This window comes from Kwoniella dejecticola, chromosome 9, assembly GCF_000512565.2.
Source record: "Kwoniella dejecticola CBS 10117 chromosome 9, complete sequence".
Classification (NCBI taxonomy): domain Eukaryota; kingdom Fungi; phylum Basidiomycota; class Tremellomycetes; order Tremellales; family Cryptococcaceae; genus Kwoniella; species Kwoniella dejecticola.
This window is the reverse complement of record NC_089309.1, coordinates 1,089,723-1,108,462: the sequence shown is the minus strand read 5'-3', so window position 1 is coordinate 1,108,462 and position 18,740 is coordinate 1,089,723. Positions and strand designations below refer to the sequence as shown.

The following is an 18,740-nucleotide window of genomic DNA, read 5'->3' as shown; positions in this document are numbered from 1 at the left end:
CAGTTGTACAATGTCTGCGGGCGAGTAAACCTTCAGATCGAGCGGGGTGAAATCAGAGCATTCTCGAACACCGGGGAGACCTAGTTGTCCAAATTGATCTGTTTGTCAGCTGCCGCTGGTTGAAGTGCACTCACTTGATCCTCGGACGTAAATGTTTCGGTCGGTCACTACGATCTCGGAATCCACTCCTAAACCCATAAGACGTACATCCTCGTCATCGAACAATATGAGCTCTCGCTCTCTCGTTGGGGGCAAAATATACGCTTCGCCAAGCTCCGTTACCACTCCAAGCCGATTGCCACATCCCGGCACCAAGGCTAGCTTCCCAGCGACTTCGAAACCGGTGACATACTGCAGAATGACAGGATCGGTAGATTTGGTAGACTTGGGTGGGAGACTTCTGACATCCTTGATCTCGTATAGCAGTGGCGCTGGTCCGTTCACCAGGATGAACGCTCGAGACTCCGTCGCGACGAGCTGCTTCGTCGTCGCACAATGAGGGAAGCCTTCGACGAGTCCGAATCGGTTGGTGCCTTGCATGAGGTCTTCAAGGCTTTCGAACCGGAAGAGCTGATCATCTTGCATTGTTATTGACAATCTCCTGCTATTGTACGTACTTTTGCATGCGTATACAGTCCCTAGTCCAGTGACGACGACTTCATCATACGCATCCGCCGAGACCCGCCCCTGCTTGTGTTGAACTCGACCGTCTTTCAAGAGGAACGCCGCAGGCTGGTCGAAGCCGATAACCCGCTTGGCCGTGTGGGCAAGGGAAATCTTCGCTGGAATGTCGTTCAGAATCAAGGGGTCACTACCCCATATTTGCAGGGGATCTATGAGGGCATTCAGCAATAGATCGGACCGACGTCGTAGAGCTGCACAAACCCCGTCCAATGGTACATGTCCAGCTGGCCCACTCAACCGTGTCACATTCGTATTTGACTTCGGTTGGCTTCTTCAGGATCGGCGGGCCTCCATGCTGCAGGTTACCGCACAAGTTGTTACCGAACGCCAAAACACGCGGTCCACCAACCATGGAAGTCTGATTCATAGATCAGTTTCGAAGATCCTAACTATCATTGATGAGTTGTTGATGAACCAGGGTAATAAGCCGGTTGCAGCGAGGTGTCACTTAACCTTGTTGGACAACCTCCACTTTAGTGGTTCACCTGCGCGACCAGATAGATACAACTTTGCACAAACAGACTGAAGCCCCTTTATTCTAATTCCTCATCTCTGTCGGAGCGCAAAGGGCAACATGCCGGCTGGTTGTATTCACACTCAGACGCTTATCGCGCACTACCTAGCACAAGAATACCCGAGTGTTCTGCCTTCATTCCTCGCAGCTTCGCGAATCCCTCCGCCCGATCTCACTCGACCGCCTGTCCCCGACCTCAGAACGCTGGTGGAGGACTACATCTCGCAACAACTGGTGAAAGACCTTTCAGATGCTCACATCGAACAAGACGTGGAGAAGGCAGATGATGGAAGTTGGAGAGGCTGGACGCCAACTGACATAGTCAAGGTGCCCCTCGCGCCCGAAGTCAAATTGTCGGGCATCAAGAGGAGCTTAGAGGGGATCTCAGCCATGAATTTGCTGACTGTGGGGGTCGCTAGCGTACCTAAGAGGGTGTTTGATACTACCAGTGCCTCGTAGGCTCGTCCCTCTCCCCCCCCCCCCCTTTCCCCTGGTTTCCCTTCCTCCCTCCCGCCTTTCCCCCTCCCCCTCTTCCTGCCTCCCGCCCGTCCGCCCCTCCCCTGTGCGCGTCGTCCCGTGGGAGGCGAATCACTGAATGGTCGGAGCAGGTATCGGGCATCTTTCGAGCCTAAAATAGTCACTACGTCGGTAGACAAGTCGCTGCGAATTATAGACTATAGGACTGGCGAAGTGAGTCAACATCATTAGACCTCGCTGACTTCTTGCCAGGTCGAGGAAGTGCTAGAGCCCCACAAAGCTGCGATACTGTCATTTGCAATACATCCCCAGAACTCGAGATATCTGCTGACGGGCTCGATGGATGGAACGTACGTTGCGATCGATAACGCACTCTGGCTAATCCCGCAGAGCTCAACTAATAGACCTCATCACGTCAAAAACCCTACAAAGCTTCAAGTCAACGAAATTCGTTGTGCGGGTCGCATTCTCACCTGATGGCCACTTCATGGCCACCGCATCATACGACCATAACATCGTGATTTACGCCGCCGTCACTCCAGCTGCACCGCCGCCGCCAGATGAGGACGACATGCCTTTGGATGAGACTGATGACTACCTGCTCGCCTGTGAACCCGAACTGCGGTATGAAGAAGTCCGCAGGATCAAGGTGGATTCGAATCCCGAAGCCATTCTCTTCCATCCGCGATCAACTTGGCTCATGTATACCCTTCGATCGTCACATCTGCTATACTACGTGGATCTGGCGAACGAGTGGGAGGTGAAGACAAAGAGTTTCAACCCTCATCCGATGGACACCCACGTCTCATTCTCCGTTTTGAATATGGCTCTGCACCCATCGAGTAAGATCATCGCCTGTCAAACGGGAGATCACAGAGGAAATACAGGAGAGAGAATACTATTATACGGAGTCGAACCGGACGAGACCGAGCGATTGGCTGTGCTGTGGACAGGCTGTGAAGGAGATGATTTTGTTCTGCCCCGAATGAGCTGGCTGCCAGACGGATCTGGTCTGATGTGAGTCCTCATTGCTGAGAAATTCACTGACAAGTCACGGTAGAACAACGACGCCTAATGGCTATCTGAACCTCATCGCTCTCAGCGGCGAGACGCGTTCAAGCGTCAAGGTTCACGGCGCTGTCAATCTGGGACAAGCGTCGAGCGAGGTCGTGAGAGACTGTGTGACTGTGCCTACGGAGGATGGTGACTGGGAAGTGATCAGCGTGGGTTACGACAGACAGGTCAGGATATCGCGATAGCACGAAGGAGTCCACATGCATGTTTATCTATCTTTCCTCGTCTCTTCATCATCGTCTAAGCCGTCAAGGTCGTACCAAGGTATCTCAGCATCATCCAAGCCATACTCTGGCCGCAATTCAGCTGTGAGGGGTGTGAGCCATTCAGGACTCTTGGGAAAGTCCAGCTCAAAGCAAGAGAAGGGCAGCGGAGACCCTATCATACTACTCGCAGTCAGCGAAACTCCGCATGAAACTACCCACCTCAATCCCTCTCCCGACATGTCCTCCACCATTCGTATCATACCCATGTCGTCTTGTACTGGACCCATGATGGGCGATTTCTGTGACGTCAAGCTCTCCTTCGTCATCCTTCGGCTCAACCTTCGTCGTCCGCCGAAGCCTTCAATGTCCGCGACTTCTAGCGACTCAGCAACGACCTCCTCATCCTCTTCTGGCAGAGCTGTCGCCAAAAGTTTCCGCAGCCAGACATCTAGATCTTCGTACACCTCTGAAGCCTCTTCAGCCATCCACGGGAATATCATAAAATCGTGGACCCCATCTGGGCTAACGAAGAGTCGGTCTGGTATCGCGCAGAAATCTTGTCGATGGCGACAATCTTGAATGTCATCCCATAACAACTGGATATTGGTTGAAAGCCTCTCAGCTCCTCCGTACACAAGGTATGTTGGTGGAAAGTCGCGAAAGGAGTCTGCGTCCGAGATGAGCAGAGAAGCGGGGGACAGATAGGGAGAAGTGTGCATTATGGAGGCGGGCTGTGCTCGTAACAGCAGTGCACAAGCGAAGGGACCAAACGTGTCGTCGATCTGAACGTTGACGTTGGCTTTGTCAGCAAATGGTCACATCATGAGCCGGACCCACTGTATCCGAGTCTCGATTATGTTTGATGGCCTCCTCGCCCCAAGCATTCGTGAAGCCCAAATCAGCCCAAGGGGACAGCAAGACCATGCCTCTGGGCATTCTTAAGCCAACGGCCAAGCCTTCGTCCCTCAAAAACCGAGTCAAGGCGAGAGCCAGATGACCCCCAGCGGAATCTCCTGCTATGACGATATCTCGCGGGTCAACCCGGTCCACCTTGACAAGCCAGTGATAAGCTGAGATAGCGTCAAGAAGCGGCAGAGGCCAGGGAGACGTAGGAGCCAGCCTATAATCTATCGATAGAATGTGATGAATTGGCGAATGTTGGACCAGGGCTTTAGGGATAGAGGACGTCGCATCGGTTTCGGCAGCTGTGCCGCACAAATAGCCTCCGCCGTGAAAGTGAAGCAGCACCGGGTCACCTGGCTGGCGTATTTTTGGACCTGCAGATACTCAGTTACGGACCGCAATCTGTGACATGCACTCACCGTCAGTAGGGATTGCCTTCTCCCCTGTATACCAAAAACCCTTGACCGCTTCGAAGCCGTAGACCGCTTCGCGTTCTTGCGCGTTGTTCCACCTTCCCCATGCACCCTCCGTTTTTATCTCCCGACCGTAGCGATGTATATAGCGGGGTATCCACTGTCCTCGGGATCGGTGAAGCTGTTCTAGAGCCTCGGCAGGATGCCCGCGAAGTAGTGTGGCTGGGGCAGGTGGAATGGTGACGGGATGAGAGGCTTTGAGCGAAGCGGGGTCCTATCGAGAAATTAGGCTAAGATGCACCCCGTTTTGAAAGAAAGCTCACCAGATCAATTGACAAATCCCTACCCAAGTAGTCAATCTCGCATCGTGCTACAAGCCCACATAGTCTCCTGCTAAATCTAACTCGCAAGCATCTGTTCAGAGTCCATTGCTTCCTTGGCCGATTGCTTATCGGGATATACCAAATCGACCATGTAGGGAGGAGTACCAGCAAGCTGATCAAGACGAAGAAAATCAAGTACAGCCGCCTAAAGGCAGGGTGCCGGTAAGGATAGGATCGAACAGCATTGGCGAGCTATGGGTGAGCGCAACTCGTCAGCTTGATAAGAATCATGTGGATGCAACGCGAAAATCGGAATTCACGAGGACCGCTTGAATCGCTTCTGAAGTCATTCGACCCCATGCATCGTCATAGTAGTGACGATCCGCCGAGATCCGCGCCATATTCTAATGCTGACCGCCATGAAAAACGAATGAAATATGAAGGAGAGAAGACTCTGACGAAAGAAGTCGTATGGCGGTCGGTGTGTATGAAACAGGACGAAGCACTGATCAGATTTTCTTGCCAAAGGTGGACCAAATATGTGGAGGTCGTGCGACCACCAATATCTGTGCAGACCATGTACTCTTGCTACAAACCGGTGGCTTCGAATTGCCATAAACTCGGCGCTTCTGTATACTTTGATTATACATAGTGTATATGATGGATCCCGCTTGGTCCTTATACAACAATCAGACACCGTCTGTCTTCATACCATTTCAACATCCCCGTCCACATCCATTTGCACTTCTGGCGTCTCTTCCAAATTCTCGTCATCATCAATCGCTTCAAACCGGCCAGAATCAGCGTACGCCTCATCTGGTTGCCATGTCCTTACTATCGGATCTGCTTCGTCATCCGATCCAATCCCCAAAGGTCGATACAAGATCAGAGAATTGTGATTTTGATTCGATCTCAAGTCGTTCTGCAGATAATTCCGCTGAGACTTAAGGAGATGAGTCAGAAGTGAAGGAGACAGCGTGAAGCCATGCGTTCCAGGTTGAGAGAGGTGCCTTTCTTGTGAATTATCAGCCTCGGGAGATGGAGACCGCGATGACGCGGATGACGAGGTGTCCGATAACGAGGTGATGACGATTCCTACTCGTTCGGTAAAATGTCAGCAGTCGATGCTTGCAAGTAGGCAGCGCGGGATCAGCTTACTATCCTTCTCTGGTTCATGCCAGATCGTTTGTTTCCTCGAACCCTGATTGCGCGTCACTCCGTCCAAGTCACGTCCTGTTCCCACCTGATCCATGTCGATATCATTATCGTCCATTGTCCTGGCTCTCTTCGCTCGTGCTCGATTTTCGCTGTCTTCTTGTCTCCTCCTCCTATTCTGCACCGTGACATCCTCCACGGCAACATCAAAAGCGGCGTCCGGACTTGTCATCTCTTCTGGTTGAACAATCTCATCCGCTTGCTGAGCCACATCGTCGTATTTGCGACGACGATTGAAGGGGCGGGTATGAGTCACGTCAGAGTCATAATTGGTATCATCAAGCGAGCTCGTCGGAGATGTTGATGATGATGAGGAAGGACCTGCGTAATTCGGTATAGACCAATGGTATCTGTTCGAGTGGTGGTGATGATGATGAAGCTTGTTTGGTGTCTCCTCCGTCAAAACTTCTATCTTCAGCTCATTGGGATCACCAATTGTACTGAGGCCAATTCCTTCATCGTGTTTGTCAGAACCAATCGGAGACTCCGAAGGTGATCGTGCATGGTTCTCGTCAGACTGCAGCCGGTCAGTCGAGATCGATAAGCCTTGGAAACCGTTCGCGAGGTTGGGTCGATGACGCTTGTTCCTGTGGGCGAAAGTCACAACGGGGTCATCCACTTGAGAGGATGGCTTGGTATTAACAGGGGAGGCAGCGCGTCTTTTCCTGGTGGGAGAGAAGCTGGATATTGGCTTGACGTCCAAGGTTTGCAGAGGAATACTCGACGGCGCTGCCATCGGATTCATGATATTTGGCTGGATCACAAGTCCTTCAGATGGATTGACAGGAAGACTTGCGGATAGACGAGGGGCTATATATCCATAAGATCGTCCCGGAGAGCAAGATAGCCGAGAAACCTCTAGAATGCGACAGTTGCATTACGTAAGCTCCTGTGTTGTGTGGAGCCCCATCCCAGCGGTCTTCTCTTCCCACGGTGTCAGCAAGTACTAGTCCTCGTGTTTCAGAATATCAAGTGAGTGATTTCCATCTACCTCTCCTTGAAAGCTAGTCAATCTCAATTCCCTCTCATATAGACCCATCCCTCAACCACCCTCCACTATACGACTGACTCACTCTTTGGCACCCTAACGACCCCCGCCCCCACTTCAACCTTCGCTCTACTGACTGAGCTGGAGAGTCAGCAGAATGAAGGTGAAAAAGTCCACCAGAAGACACAGCCAGCCTGTGAGTGATCACACAATGCCCGTCAGAAGGCTCGAGCTAACGCCGATCTCATCATCCGAAAGCCTTCGGATGTCTCAGCTTTGGCAAATTCTATTGTCAAAGCTGCTGAAGGGGACCTCGTACCGATATTGCAGGCCTTTGACAGCTGGAAATACCCTCGAGGTGACCTGCATACATGGGTCGACGTGCTCGATCGATTCGACGCTATTTTGGCTGAGGTGACCAAGGAATATGACCTACATAAAGTGCAATCGAACGAGTTCACACCGAAGACGAGAGACCTAGTCCTAGAGGTTCTGCGAGTCCAGCGTCTATTGTTGGAAAACTGTACAAGCAGGAAATTGTTCTCTTCCTACGATGTGAGTACTCCACACCCCGCGAATTTTGCTGACATGACAGCGACTGGCCGATCTCTTAAACACAACCGATCTCGAGATTCTCCATTCGGCCATCTTCGTCATCCTCCGACCTGCTCAACAATACGCCAACACAACCCCCTTCGAGCCAGCTCAACGGCATGTTATTCTTCATCGCCTCCTGACCCTCTCTCGTGGATGGGAAAGGCTCACCAATGCTGGCATTGACTTGTCAGCACTCTCATCGAGTCCAGAGCTATCTCTACCCGGTGACTTGCGCTCTTTTCAATTGCAGTATTATCCTACCAAACTACAACACAACGCTGAGGACTCACGGATCAAGGTTCCAGCTCCACAGGAAACTCCAGTCCGTAATCGTGGTACGAATCCTGCAACAACACCAGCGTCCCAGATCAACCGTCCTCGCCACGTGACTTCCTCTGGACCTTCCACACTGGATTTCGGCGATGTGTCAGCATGGTCAGATTCATTCGATCCGTTTAGCACGTTGTGCGAGGAGAATCATGTGTCGCTAGACGATCAGTACACTGCCATGAACCGAATCCGTATAGCTCGAATTGGCGACCTCGCTACTCGAAGACAGCTTCTCGCCATTCGATTGATGGCCCTCGCTACCTACGTCTATATATCGACAGACGACGCCGCGCAATCCGGTTTGTTCCTCTACGAGCCGGAACTCGTCCCACAGCTGGCCGAACTGCTTCGTGCATCACCCGCAGTTGGCGAGATTGTATCAACAGGAGCTCTTCATGCGCTAGATGCTTGTGCTCACCACAGAGTCAAAATGGGAGAAGTGTTGACCGCGGTCAGCGCCAACGTCAATCACGGGATATTGGTCACATTTTTCAGGAACATGGTGAACCGCTTGTCCGCTGGGGGTGAGTTACTGAATACGATTGATCCCCGCTTACAGTCAGAATCGATTCCCAACGATCTCTTTGACGCCGCTATATCCTTCGTCGCGTATATTCCCAACTCACCCGTACACATCAACATGCTCATGGGAGCTGGTATCTTGCGCCTTTTATTGGACGTTTTGGGTGCAAGTGGAGAAAAGCGTGAAAGCGTGAGTACCCAATTCGCATGATGATGACTGACATTTTTTTGTAGTATATCCCTCGCGCTACCGGGTTGATCGATTCAATCATATTCGCTAGCCCTCAAGCGATGTCCAATTTTAGCAATGCTGACGGTGTCAACACCCTCGTACATTGCATCAAGGTATGTACCGCTACCGGCCACATGTTGTATGATCAAGGCTGATCACAGTCCCAAGGCGGAAATCGAGACACGAGAGAGACAGAAATTGCCGCCTTCGTCAGAAACCCTCTCAGAAGGTATGTCGAGATAAAATTTGGATGCCTGCTAATAATGTAAGAAACCATCCTCGCCTATGCGGACAATCCCCTCAAGAGTGTGCTGCGATCAATCCATCGTCTCATGCAGGCTTCTGGTGGTACAGAAGGTCTGCGGAATTTGGTTGATTCGGATCTGCCTAAATGCCTGAAGCGTATATTTGAAGAGCCGACGAAGTTCGGCACTCGAGTCTACGCGATGGGTGAGTGAGCTGGAATTGAATACGCAGGCTGACAGAAACAGGCATTAACATCATGGCCACTTTCGTACACAATGAGCCAACGTCACTATCCATTCTTCAGGAACTGCACCTACCTCAAACCCTGTACGGGCAGCTGGAAAGTGGAATCCCTGCCTCACCAGAAGTAAGTCCGGAACATACAGAACATTCCGCTAACAGCTTTAGGTCATCAATGCTGTGCCCACTGCCATCGGAGCCATCTGCCTCAACCAGGCTGGTCTCGATTATACCATCGCTCACCCTGGCGTCATCAATAATCTCGTGGCGATTGTAGATCTGCCTTCCCATGAGAATGTGTTTCAAGATCGAGACAATGGCAAGACCCTTGGAGCAGCGTTAGATGAACTCTCTCGACACCAACCGTCCCTTCGTGCCGTCATTATGACCGCCATCATCCAACTTCTTCGTCGAGCCTCAGAAGCTGCAGCGACTTTCGTCCCTTCCGAGGAAGAAAAGAGGGAATATCATCTCGAGGACATGGCTGCAACGGATGTCGCCGAGACCCGATCACCCCCGAACAATCCACACCTCTCTGCCTTCTCTCGCATATTCAGAGTTCTCAATGGGCTGGTGCGCAATGCCGCCACTGCGAAAGACTTCATCAACGATGGCGGACTCGATTACGTATTGAGTCTAGCAGAATCGCCGTGTCTACCGATACGGTTCGGCACGACCGAGGCGGCAGCTTCTCTTTCAAGTTTACTCAGACATATCGGCGAACATGATCAAGCGCGCCTGGTGGAAATTATTCGACTTTCATTGCAGCAGGCGATCAATGAATGCTCGATGGTGTGGCAGGGGACCCAAGTAACAGAGAACTGGACCTCAATGGATACTGGCAACATGTCGCCGGAAGCTAAACACTCCTTCCAAGTCTTACGCAGCGTTGGATTTCGACTCAGCTTTCTGAGCGATGCCATCTTCACATTATCGTTTGCCAACTCTCGTTACGCTACCAGTATCATCTCGGCTTTGATGCCAGACGGGGATTCCTTTGTCGCCAATCTTGGGCGGATTCATCGAGTGGCGTTCCAACAACATGTGCTGTTGAAGAAGGCGAAGCCCACGCCTCCCGACGATTCAGACCCAGCACGAAACGTGAAAAGCGCTGAAAATGCCGACAAAGATAGCGGGGCCAAGTATCTCGCAACAAGACTGCATGCTGTCTTGACAAAGTTCTTCAAGAGTGAGTACATATATACGTTTATGCTTGCTGATCGTCCAGCTATCATCAAACTCATACACGTCAAGCGAAACCCGGATGCTGCTCATGTCAAACAAGCAGAAGCTCTCTGCGACATCATTTCGGAGATCGCGGTCGGGCATCTTGACCACGTCCCGGACTCATCAATGTCTTCGACTGGAATTGACGGAGTCGCCCTTGAGGTCGTGACGATGCTTCTGTTTGACAATGGTACGTTCAGCATACTTCACTTTGACAGTATTGACAGGCTGACGCGGACGTAGGTCGAGGGACCGACGGTCCTCTTCACACGACTCTCTTCCTGAACCTGCTCAAGAAAGACGGCTTGACACGACTGGTCGGATCTGCGACTCGTATCATCGATCGGATGGAAGAGCTCGCCACCGTTCCTGTCGAGAAACGCGATCAAACACAAAAAGACGCCCTCGTCGAAGCAACGGCATGCGTCAAGACCGTTTTGGTACTTTTCGGAGCTCTGGCCTCCACAAAATCATTGCTCGAGAATCCCGAGACTCACGCCCTCCAACAACGGCCTCAAAATCCGCTTGTTGCCGTAGACATCTTCGTCAAGATTCGCTTAGCTATATTCCCTTTGACTCATCGCATCTGGCTTGCTTCTTGGCTGTTGGATTGCCCCACTTCCATTGTCAAAATTGCCGTGAGATGTTATTCAAGTCTAATCGAGGGCAAATCAGAAGAGGTCCACCACACGGAAGAAGACACCCTCGCAGTCTCGCAAATCAATCCCAGAGCGCCCATTACAAATACTGTCACTCGACCAGCGCCAGTCACCGCGGATCCAGCTCGAATCGATCAACTAGTGGATATGGGATTTTCACGAACAGCAGCGGAAAGAGCATTGGTACGAGCTCGGAATAGTATCGCAACTGCTACAGATATGATACTCTCAATGCCTCACATGTTTGAAGAGCCCATACCCGTCCCCGTAGCTCCAGTGACCGCACCGTCTGTTCCCATTGAGGGTGTTGCCGCGCCTGAAGCCCCTGAAGAAACGAACATTCCCATCTCATCCGAGCCCGAAGTAAATCATGCGGAAGAGCATGCCGCAGCTTCCCGCGCAGATCGAGAAGCTATCCAGAGGCTCCGGGAAGAATACCGCCAGGAGTTGTCGTCTCGTGCTCTAGTGATCCTAGATCATGCTGAAGATCTCGTTTTTGACCTTCTGCCCTGTTTTCCTAGTGGTGAAGAGGGCGTGAAATACCTCCTGGATCGGTTGGTCGAAATGTCCATTTCGTATGTCGCGTCCTCGGACAATGCCATCTCCGCACGATTACGGTTGATAGCCGTCTGCCTACGAAGAGCAGATGGTATGCTACTTAATGAAGATATAGTCGGCAAGGCTTCGGAGATCTTGTCAAAGTTGCCTTCCGGACAGTCGGACCCTCGACCAAAATGGCTCCCAGCTCTTCTGCTTTTCGCCGAGAATGTGGCCGCTTCATCCCACACAATCACCAACGCGAAACTGGGCGATGAAGCCCACGATCAAATTTCGAAACCCTCGCCATCATTTGCATCCGTCGCACCGCGACTGTCAACCGTATGCTTGGAGCTCATTTCCGATGCGGATGTCGGACGGAATGAGCTAGTATCTGCTATGCGCCTGATGGCTACGATCACCCGCAACCACTCATTGGAACAAACCGACCTGATCAAGTTGCTCAAGCCGTTCAAGCAACCAACCGAGAAAGTGGCTAGCTGTCACACTCTCCTCTTGCTCGTGATTCGACACGTGTTCGAAGATCACCAAACTCTCCTGGAGACATTCAGGAAAGAAATCCGTCATTGGCTGACGCCGGCCCGAAACAAGGTCGTCGACATTCAGCACTTCATCAAACAGCTCAGACAAGCTGCGCTTCGCGAGCCAGATATCTTCGTTCGTGTAGTACAGGACGAATGTACCTTGGTGGACCCCACTCCGCCGCAATCTGTCTACCATATCCGAGCGAAAGATCAGCCAGACGAAGCCAACAAAGCACCGTCCGCTGCTCAGCAGAGCGTCGATCCTTTTCAGGAGAGTGCAAGTCATGTCCGTCATCCATTCATAGATCATCTGGTCTCTGAGCTCGGTCAAGCAGTACGGTCTTCGATAGATGAAACCGTGGACGATTCCAAAGACGAAACCAAGCACGTCCACGCTTATGTTGGTTTACTGAGTTCTATTCTTACAGAACTTCTCGGATCTTATACATCTGTCAAGAAATACTTCATGGCTTCGCTTCGAGAACAAGGTCTAGGAACAACGAAGACTCATCGTGGTGTCGCCAGTCTGATCAATGATCTTGTTTGTTGTGTACTTCTCCAACCGGACGTTACGGGTATACCTCAATTTGAACGTGGTACAAGACCTGCTCGACGACTTGCAGTCTCATCTTGGGCTGTCTCAATGGTCTTGGCTCTCTGTTCCGATATTGCGCCGACAGCAACAGTCAAAGATGTATCAGAAGACACAGCGCAAATCAGAAAGTCCGTGCTGGACGCGATCGCTAAAGTTCTTCGAGACCAGGCCGCCGTGGGCGACCCGTCCGTCCGATACGGAAATCTATGGGCAATCGGAGAGCTAGTATATCGACTTCTGATGGCGCGACCGATCGCTTCGACACGACAGATAAGTGATGCTACACTGCACATTGCAAAGACGATGTTGGAGAAGAATTACGTCGGTCTCCTCACGAACGCATTGGGAGAAATCGATTTGAACTATCCAAACGTCCGCAACGTTCTGGTATCTTTGCTAAAGACGCTTGAACATTTGTAAGTCATCGACGAGCTTCGGAAACTCGCTAAATATTCTTCACACAGGACCAAGACATCTGTGAAATGGGGTAAAATCAACAAGGGATCCAAGGGTACTTCGGGCGATGCTCCTGTGGAAGAAGACAGCTCAGATTCGGAGTCGGAGTCGGGATCGGAATCTGACATTGACATGATGGATGAAGACCAGGACGCACCAGACCTATATCGGAATTCAGCTCTGGGCATGTGAGTCATGCGTTGCTGTCATCGTTCTGACTATATAGCCGCTCAACGATTGTGCGCTTACCGCTAATGTGCCCTCAGGATCGGTGGAGAGCTCGGTGATGAAGACGATGATCAGGATGAGGATGACGAAGACGAGGACGATCTGGATATGGGAGACGATATCACTGTGAGCTTTAAACAACTAAGGCTACTATCATGTCCAACGCTGACGCTTTCTTTCAGGACGACGATGGAGACACCGATTTACAAACATCCGAGGATGAGTCTATGGGTTCTGGGATAGATGCCGACAATTGGGTGGGTCAAACTTTTTTCTTTGCTGAGGAAAGGAAAAGTCAATGTGCTGACTGCGTTCTGTGTACAGACGGATGAGCTGGAGGATGGAGCAGACGACGAAGGGGAAGAGGAGATGGAGCAGGAAGTGATTCTCGGCTCAAATGAGGACGAGGAAGGCGGCGTGTGGGATGTAAGTCGCCCGGTCCAAGCCTTGAACGCGATTTGATATTCTGCCTTGCAGGATATACCGGACGACGAAGAATCCTTGGGTACCGAGGACAACGAGATGATGGAAGACGAAGATGACATGGACGAGGAAGGAGAAGGTGAGTCGATGATCTGGTGAATTTCTGGCTGACTGTAGAAGGTTTCTTTGAGGAGGATTACGAACACGCAGAATTGGAGCTAGATGAGGATGGGTGAGTGCGTTGAACTCTTGAAAATCGGCTGACTTGTTAGGTTCGATGGCGATGACATCGACTTGATCGAACCCTTTACATCTGGCTCTCGAGGCGGTCTCAACAACCGGCAATCCCCTGAAATTACTGGTCCTTGGGCTTGGGATCAGTCAGGTTTCCCATCAGGATCGCAACCGAGGCGAAGTAGATCCATCCTTGCTGGTGAGAGCTCTCATTGGGTTTCGCACATAGCCCTTGCTGACTCGATCTGCAGAAGACCCCACCGTTAGCCTTTTCGGTCGACCCACACCGCAAACTAGCGGGCAAGTCGCACCTCATCCGCTGATTGCCGACCCTTCGACTTCGGCACCGCCTATGCGAGGGTTATCCCGTTCGCTGGGCAGCAATTATAACGACCTGATATCTGCCATTGAAGGCATGGGCGGCACTGAAGCTGTTCAAATGCTTGAGAGCTTAATTACCAATAGACAAATGGCGGGTAATGAGGCCATTCGAATCGACTTTGCGCAAGATCATAATGGCACCATTGGTCTTTCAGTCGGCGGTCGGACTTTCGCGCTGCACCCGCCGCAGAATCGTCAAACGCAATCAAACAACGCCGAAATTCTCATCGAGTTCATCCCAATACCAACCATGCAGCGATGGCAGGAAGGTATGCAGCTGGCAACGACGGCACGAAACGAACTCACCAGTCGATTGGTCATTCACGTTATCAACCACCTTATGCCTGACGCACGTCAGCGAGCTGAAGCCGAAGCAGCAAAGCAACAAATGGCGCAGGAAGCGGATGTCAAAGCTGAAGCCGAGGAGCAGACGAAAAATCTCGCTGCAGCCGCGAGTGTTCACCTTCCCGAATCCAGGGCCCCTTCGCCAGATGCGCAAGATATCGCGATGGGTAAGTGCAGTCGCTCAATTTGGATAAGAGTCCTCGCTGACTGATTTTGTAGACGAAGACATCAATCCTGAACCCGTTGAGCCCGCTTCCGAATCACTTGCGAGAACGTTGATCTCCATTCATGGTCAAGATGTGGATATCACCGATACGGGGATCGATCTTGAGTTTTTGCAAGCTCTGCCCGAAGACATGCGAGCAGATGTGGTCGAACAGCATATGCGAGAACAAAATCGGCACCGACGTCCAGCGGACTCAACAGATATACCCGAAACGGCTCACCAGCTGAATGCTGAATTTCTGGAAGCTCTTCCGCCCGAGATAAGAGCCGAGGTGATCATGCAGGAAGCCATGGAAACCGCTAGACGCAGTCAACCTCAGCCTCCCAGGCCCTCTACGGATCGAGTCGCCGCCGGTTTCCTTGCTGGCCTGACCAATGAATTGCGGGACGTGATGTTACTAAACCAGCCGGCTGACCTTAGCGGTCTCGGTATCGGCGCATCCTCCCTATATACTGGCCCCTTACCATCCGCTAACAAAAAACCCCATCGAGAAGCTGTCCAGCTCTTGGAAAAACCGGGGATAGCATCCCTTGTCCGCCTACTTTTCTTCCCAGAAACCATCAAGAAGAGCTATCTATTCCGGGTTCTGGTCAACTTGTGCGAAAATACTACGACGCGATCGGATCTGCTCAACTTACTCCTGTCCGTCGTTCAGGATGGTTCCGGCGATCTGCCCGCCGTCGATCGAAGTTTCCAACAGATGTCGTTGAAGGTCATGGCTACACCTAAGCCCACACCTAAAGGTGGTCAATCACTCGACTCGCCTGCTGCCGCTGTTGTGCCCACGGGTCTCTTCAGTCACCTACAGACCGAGCATGTCCCAACGTTCATTGCTCAACGATGCTTCGAAGCCCTAGCATATATTGTTGGAATCAATTCCTCCGCTGCCAATTACTTCTTGACAGAGCACGAACAATTGGTCGGTCTCAAGAGGCATCCCGCGAAAAAAGGTAAAGGCAAGGAGAAGATTTTGCCCCAAAGCAAGTTTCCCATCGTCGTGCTGCTTGATTTACTGGATCGTCCTCTGCTTGCCAAGACTCCAGGCATGATGGAAACGGTCACGTCGCTCCTTGTCACTATCACGAAACCGCTGACAGAGAAGACAACGGATGATAAGCCGGCCGCTAAAGCTCTTCAACCAATCATCCCTCATTCCGTCCTGCGCCTTATGGTCAATTGCCTTACCGTTGGAGAGTGTACAAGCCGAACGTTCAGCTCTACTCTCGTTGCGATGCAGAACCTCGCCACTTTACCAGAAGCGAAGGACGTTATATTGCAAGAATTACGTTCTCGCTGCAAAGACCTTGGCAGCGCTGTTCATACTCAGCTAATTGAACTCACTATGGTTCTTCGAGATGCGACAACTTCCGAGATCGGCCCAACCACACTGGCAGATTTCTCCCCTCCGACATCGAGTCAAGCCCAATTACTGCGACTCCTCAAGACTATCGACTATCTGCACCTCAACAAGGTCGATTCCGATCTTCCGGCCAAGGAGCTCACAGATGAAGAAAGGGCTGTGAGCGCCGTGTTCGAGTCATTCCAGTTTGAAACCTTGTGGAACCAGCTGGGAGAATGTCTTACCTCAGTGGAAGCTAGAGGTAGTACAGATCAGATCGCTACTGTCCTTCTACCCTTGGTGGAAGCCCTGATGGTCGTCTCAAAATATCGAACTCGACTCACTCGAGAGCTACGCTCGCCCTCTGCGCCTCCTGCCTCTGCTTCGATTGAGCAGGACTTGTTTGTTTCTTTCACAACAACTCATAGAAAGGTGTTGAACACCATCGTCCGCAATAATCCTTCATTGCTTAGCGGCTCCTTCTCGCTTCTCATCCGAAATCCCCGAGTCCTGGAATTCGATAACAAGCGAAACTGGTTCTTCCAGAAGCTGAAGCGAAAGCGAGATTCGCACATCCCCGTTGGAGCTATTCCCCTCAACATCCGTCGACAATATGTATTCGAAGACTCCTTCCATGCTCTTCAACGGCGTTCGGGAGATGAAATCAAGTACGGAAAGCTCAGCGTCAAGTTCTACAATGAAGACGGGGTGGACGCTGGCGGAGTTACACGCGAGTGGTATAGTGTTCTCGCCCAGCAAATCTTTGATCCGAACTTTGGTAAGCCGCTGTTCGCTCATGGCGCCTTTCCGATCGCAGTCTGACATGGTCTTGCAGCTCTTTTCGAACCATGTGCGGCCGATCAGCAAACTTACCAACCCAACAAGGCGTCGTCGGTGTAAGTGCCTATCTCCGTGCTCCCAGTCGCCAGCAGCTGACACCTCACACAGTAATGGCGACCATCTTGCATACTTCAAATTTGTTGGTCGCGTGATTGGGTGAGTTTGCAGTCGACCCTCATGGAGGATAATTTGCTGACAGCCATACAATCTCTATACAGTAAAGCGGTGTATGAGTAAGTCAGCAACTGAGATACGTTGTATGCTATCTGCTGACCATTCTAAAGCGGTCGACTGCTCGACGCATACTTCAACCGAGCTTTCTATAAGCAGATCCTTGGCAGAACCGTAGACACGCGAGATCTGGAGAGCATAGACCCAGAGTGAGCATCCGCTTCGCCCAACGTGACGATCCCCAGTAGCAAGCTAAAATTGCCTCAGGTATCACAAATCCCTGCAATGGATGCTCGACAACGATATCACTGGTGTCATCGATGTAAGTGTTAGTAGTATACAAGAATAAGCGACCTTTATTGATGCCGGTGCTGTAGCAAGAGTTCACGATTGAAGATGACCAGTTTGGAGAAAAGAAGATCGTCGAGCTCAAACCAGACGGTGCTGCGACTCCCGTCACCGAGGAAAACAAAGAAGACTATGTGCGACTGGTAGTCTCGTATCGGTTGGATAATTCGATCAAGGATCAGATCAAAGCGTTCCTTGATGGATTCTACGAGTCAGTCACATGGTCCAATCTGTCCCAGTCGCTTCGTCAGCTGATATTTATTTGCGAGAAGCATCATTCCTCGTCAACTAATCCAAATATTCGAGCCGGATCAATTAGAGCGTAAGTAAACTCAGCCTGTTTACTCTTTCCGGTCACTGACAATGGCCGCGATGCCTGCCCGACAGTCCTGATCTCAGGTATCACTACGGTAGACGTTGATGAGCTCAAAAATGCTACTCAGTAAGTGAATTAGCTTATGTCGATGGGATGGAGCTGATCAGACTACTATACAGGCTGAGCGGCTGGAAATCGTCCGACCCCGAGATATCCTGGTTCTGGCGAGCCCTTCGAAGTTTCTCTCAGGAAGAGAGATCTCGGTTCCTCATGTTTGTCACCTCGTCTTCGCGAGTTCCTCTCGGTGGTTTTACCCAACTGCAAGGAAGCTCCGGAACCCAGCCATTCCAGATACAGAAGGTACGTTTTGCATTACCAGTGCGATCTTTTCGATCAATTGCGCTTACCATTATCACATTGATTAGTTATATGCCAAAGAGGGAAGCTTGCCGCAGGCCAGCACGTGCTTTAATTTGCTCCTCCTCCCGACCTATGCCTCTTACGAGCAGCTGCGAGAAAAGCTTCAATTTGCCATTGTGGAAACTGGCGGTTTTGGCAAGGCGTAATGACATCGCGTAAGCGTTGATTGATCACAAGTATACTGGAGGTCATACTCTGTCACCCTGATCGTGACCATGAATTAATGTACATAACGAACGTCTCAGATCATGCATATAGTCATCTATCATAGGAACTAGCAGTCGCCTCAGCTTACCTTTTGTTCCATATCCGCATGTTCAGTATTTCTTGGGTCACTAAGCCAAGGATGAGCCGGTGTGACTGGATGACCGGGATCGTCAGAACGCCCTGGCTCAGCGCATGCGTATGTATCTGTCACGGTGATCAACGTGGACTCCACCCTGGGGCCCTTGTTATACACAGATACCAGCGAACAGACAAGGATAA

At 51.2% G+C, this 18,740-nt stretch overlaps 6 protein-coding genes across 6 annotated transcripts; 3 read left to right on the top strand and 3 right to left on the bottom strand.

Annotated features, from left to right (window-relative positions):
- Nucleotides 1-105: 105 nt before the first annotated feature.
- Nucleotides 106-1,051, bottom strand: I303_107356 (uncharacterized protein; the record flags this gene model as incomplete). The annotated part of the gene is made up of 2 exons (XM_065969566.1): nucleotides 106-833; nucleotides 886-1,051. 2 exons carry the CDS (start codon nucleotides 1,049-1,051, stop codon nucleotides 106-108), a joined length of 894 nt encoding a protein of 297 aa, XP_065825638.1.
- Nucleotides 1,052-1,258: 207 nt separating this feature from the next.
- Nucleotides 1,259-1,906, top strand: I303_107355 (uncharacterized protein; the record flags this gene model as incomplete). Its single annotated transcript, XM_065969565.1, has 2 exons — nucleotides 1,259-1,653; nucleotides 1,807-1,906. 2 exons carry the CDS (start codon nucleotides 1,259-1,261, stop codon nucleotides 1,904-1,906), a joined length of 495 nt encoding a protein of 164 aa, XP_065825637.1.
- Nucleotides 1,907-2,018: 112 nt separating this feature from the next.
- I303_107354 (uncharacterized protein) lies at nucleotides 2,019-2,934 on the top strand (the record flags this gene model as incomplete). Its single annotated transcript, XM_065969564.1, has 3 exons — nucleotides 2,019-2,025; nucleotides 2,080-2,692; nucleotides 2,736-2,934. 3 exons carry the CDS (start codon nucleotides 2,019-2,021, stop codon nucleotides 2,932-2,934), a joined length of 819 nt encoding a protein of 272 aa, XP_065825636.1.
- A 23-nt stretch (nucleotides 2,935-2,957) lies between these two features.
- I303_107353 (uncharacterized protein) lies at nucleotides 2,958-4,995 on the bottom strand (the record flags this gene model as incomplete). Its single annotated transcript, XM_065969563.1, has 5 exons — nucleotides 2,958-3,737; nucleotides 3,793-4,232; nucleotides 4,278-4,545; nucleotides 4,595-4,846; nucleotides 4,915-4,995. The coding sequence occupies 5 exons, from the start codon at nucleotides 4,993-4,995 to the stop codon at nucleotides 2,958-2,960; spliced, it is 1,821 nt and encodes a 606-aa protein (XP_065825635.1).
- Nucleotides 4,996-5,300: 305 nt separating this feature from the next.
- Nucleotides 5,301-6,545, bottom strand: I303_107352 (uncharacterized protein; the record flags this gene model as incomplete). The annotated part of the gene is made up of 2 exons (XM_065969562.1): nucleotides 5,301-5,689; nucleotides 5,753-6,545. 2 exons carry the CDS (start codon nucleotides 6,543-6,545, stop codon nucleotides 5,301-5,303), a joined length of 1,182 nt encoding a protein of 393 aa, XP_065825634.1.
- A 409-nt stretch (nucleotides 6,546-6,954) lies between these two features.
- Nucleotides 6,955-18,400, top strand: I303_107351 (uncharacterized protein; the record flags this gene model as incomplete). Its single annotated transcript, XM_065969561.1, has 26 exons — nucleotides 6,955-6,993; nucleotides 7,056-7,352; nucleotides 7,645-8,436; nucleotides 8,481-8,591; nucleotides 8,647-8,707; nucleotides 8,833-8,928; nucleotides 8,970-9,091; nucleotides 9,133-10,381; nucleotides 10,435-12,943; nucleotides 12,992-13,171; nucleotides 13,250-13,337; nucleotides 13,394-13,468; nucleotides 13,536-13,637; nucleotides 13,689-13,789; nucleotides 13,907-14,067; nucleotides 14,120-14,761; nucleotides 14,814-16,937; nucleotides 16,995-17,055; nucleotides 17,108-17,155; nucleotides 17,284-17,379; nucleotides 17,438-17,492; nucleotides 17,548-17,729; nucleotides 17,791-17,840; nucleotides 17,906-17,960; nucleotides 18,014-18,194; nucleotides 18,260-18,400. The coding sequence occupies 26 exons, from the start codon at nucleotides 6,955-6,957 to the stop codon at nucleotides 18,398-18,400; spliced, it is 9,618 nt and encodes a 3,205-aa protein (XP_065825633.1).
- Nucleotides 18,401-18,740: the final 340 nt, after the last annotated feature.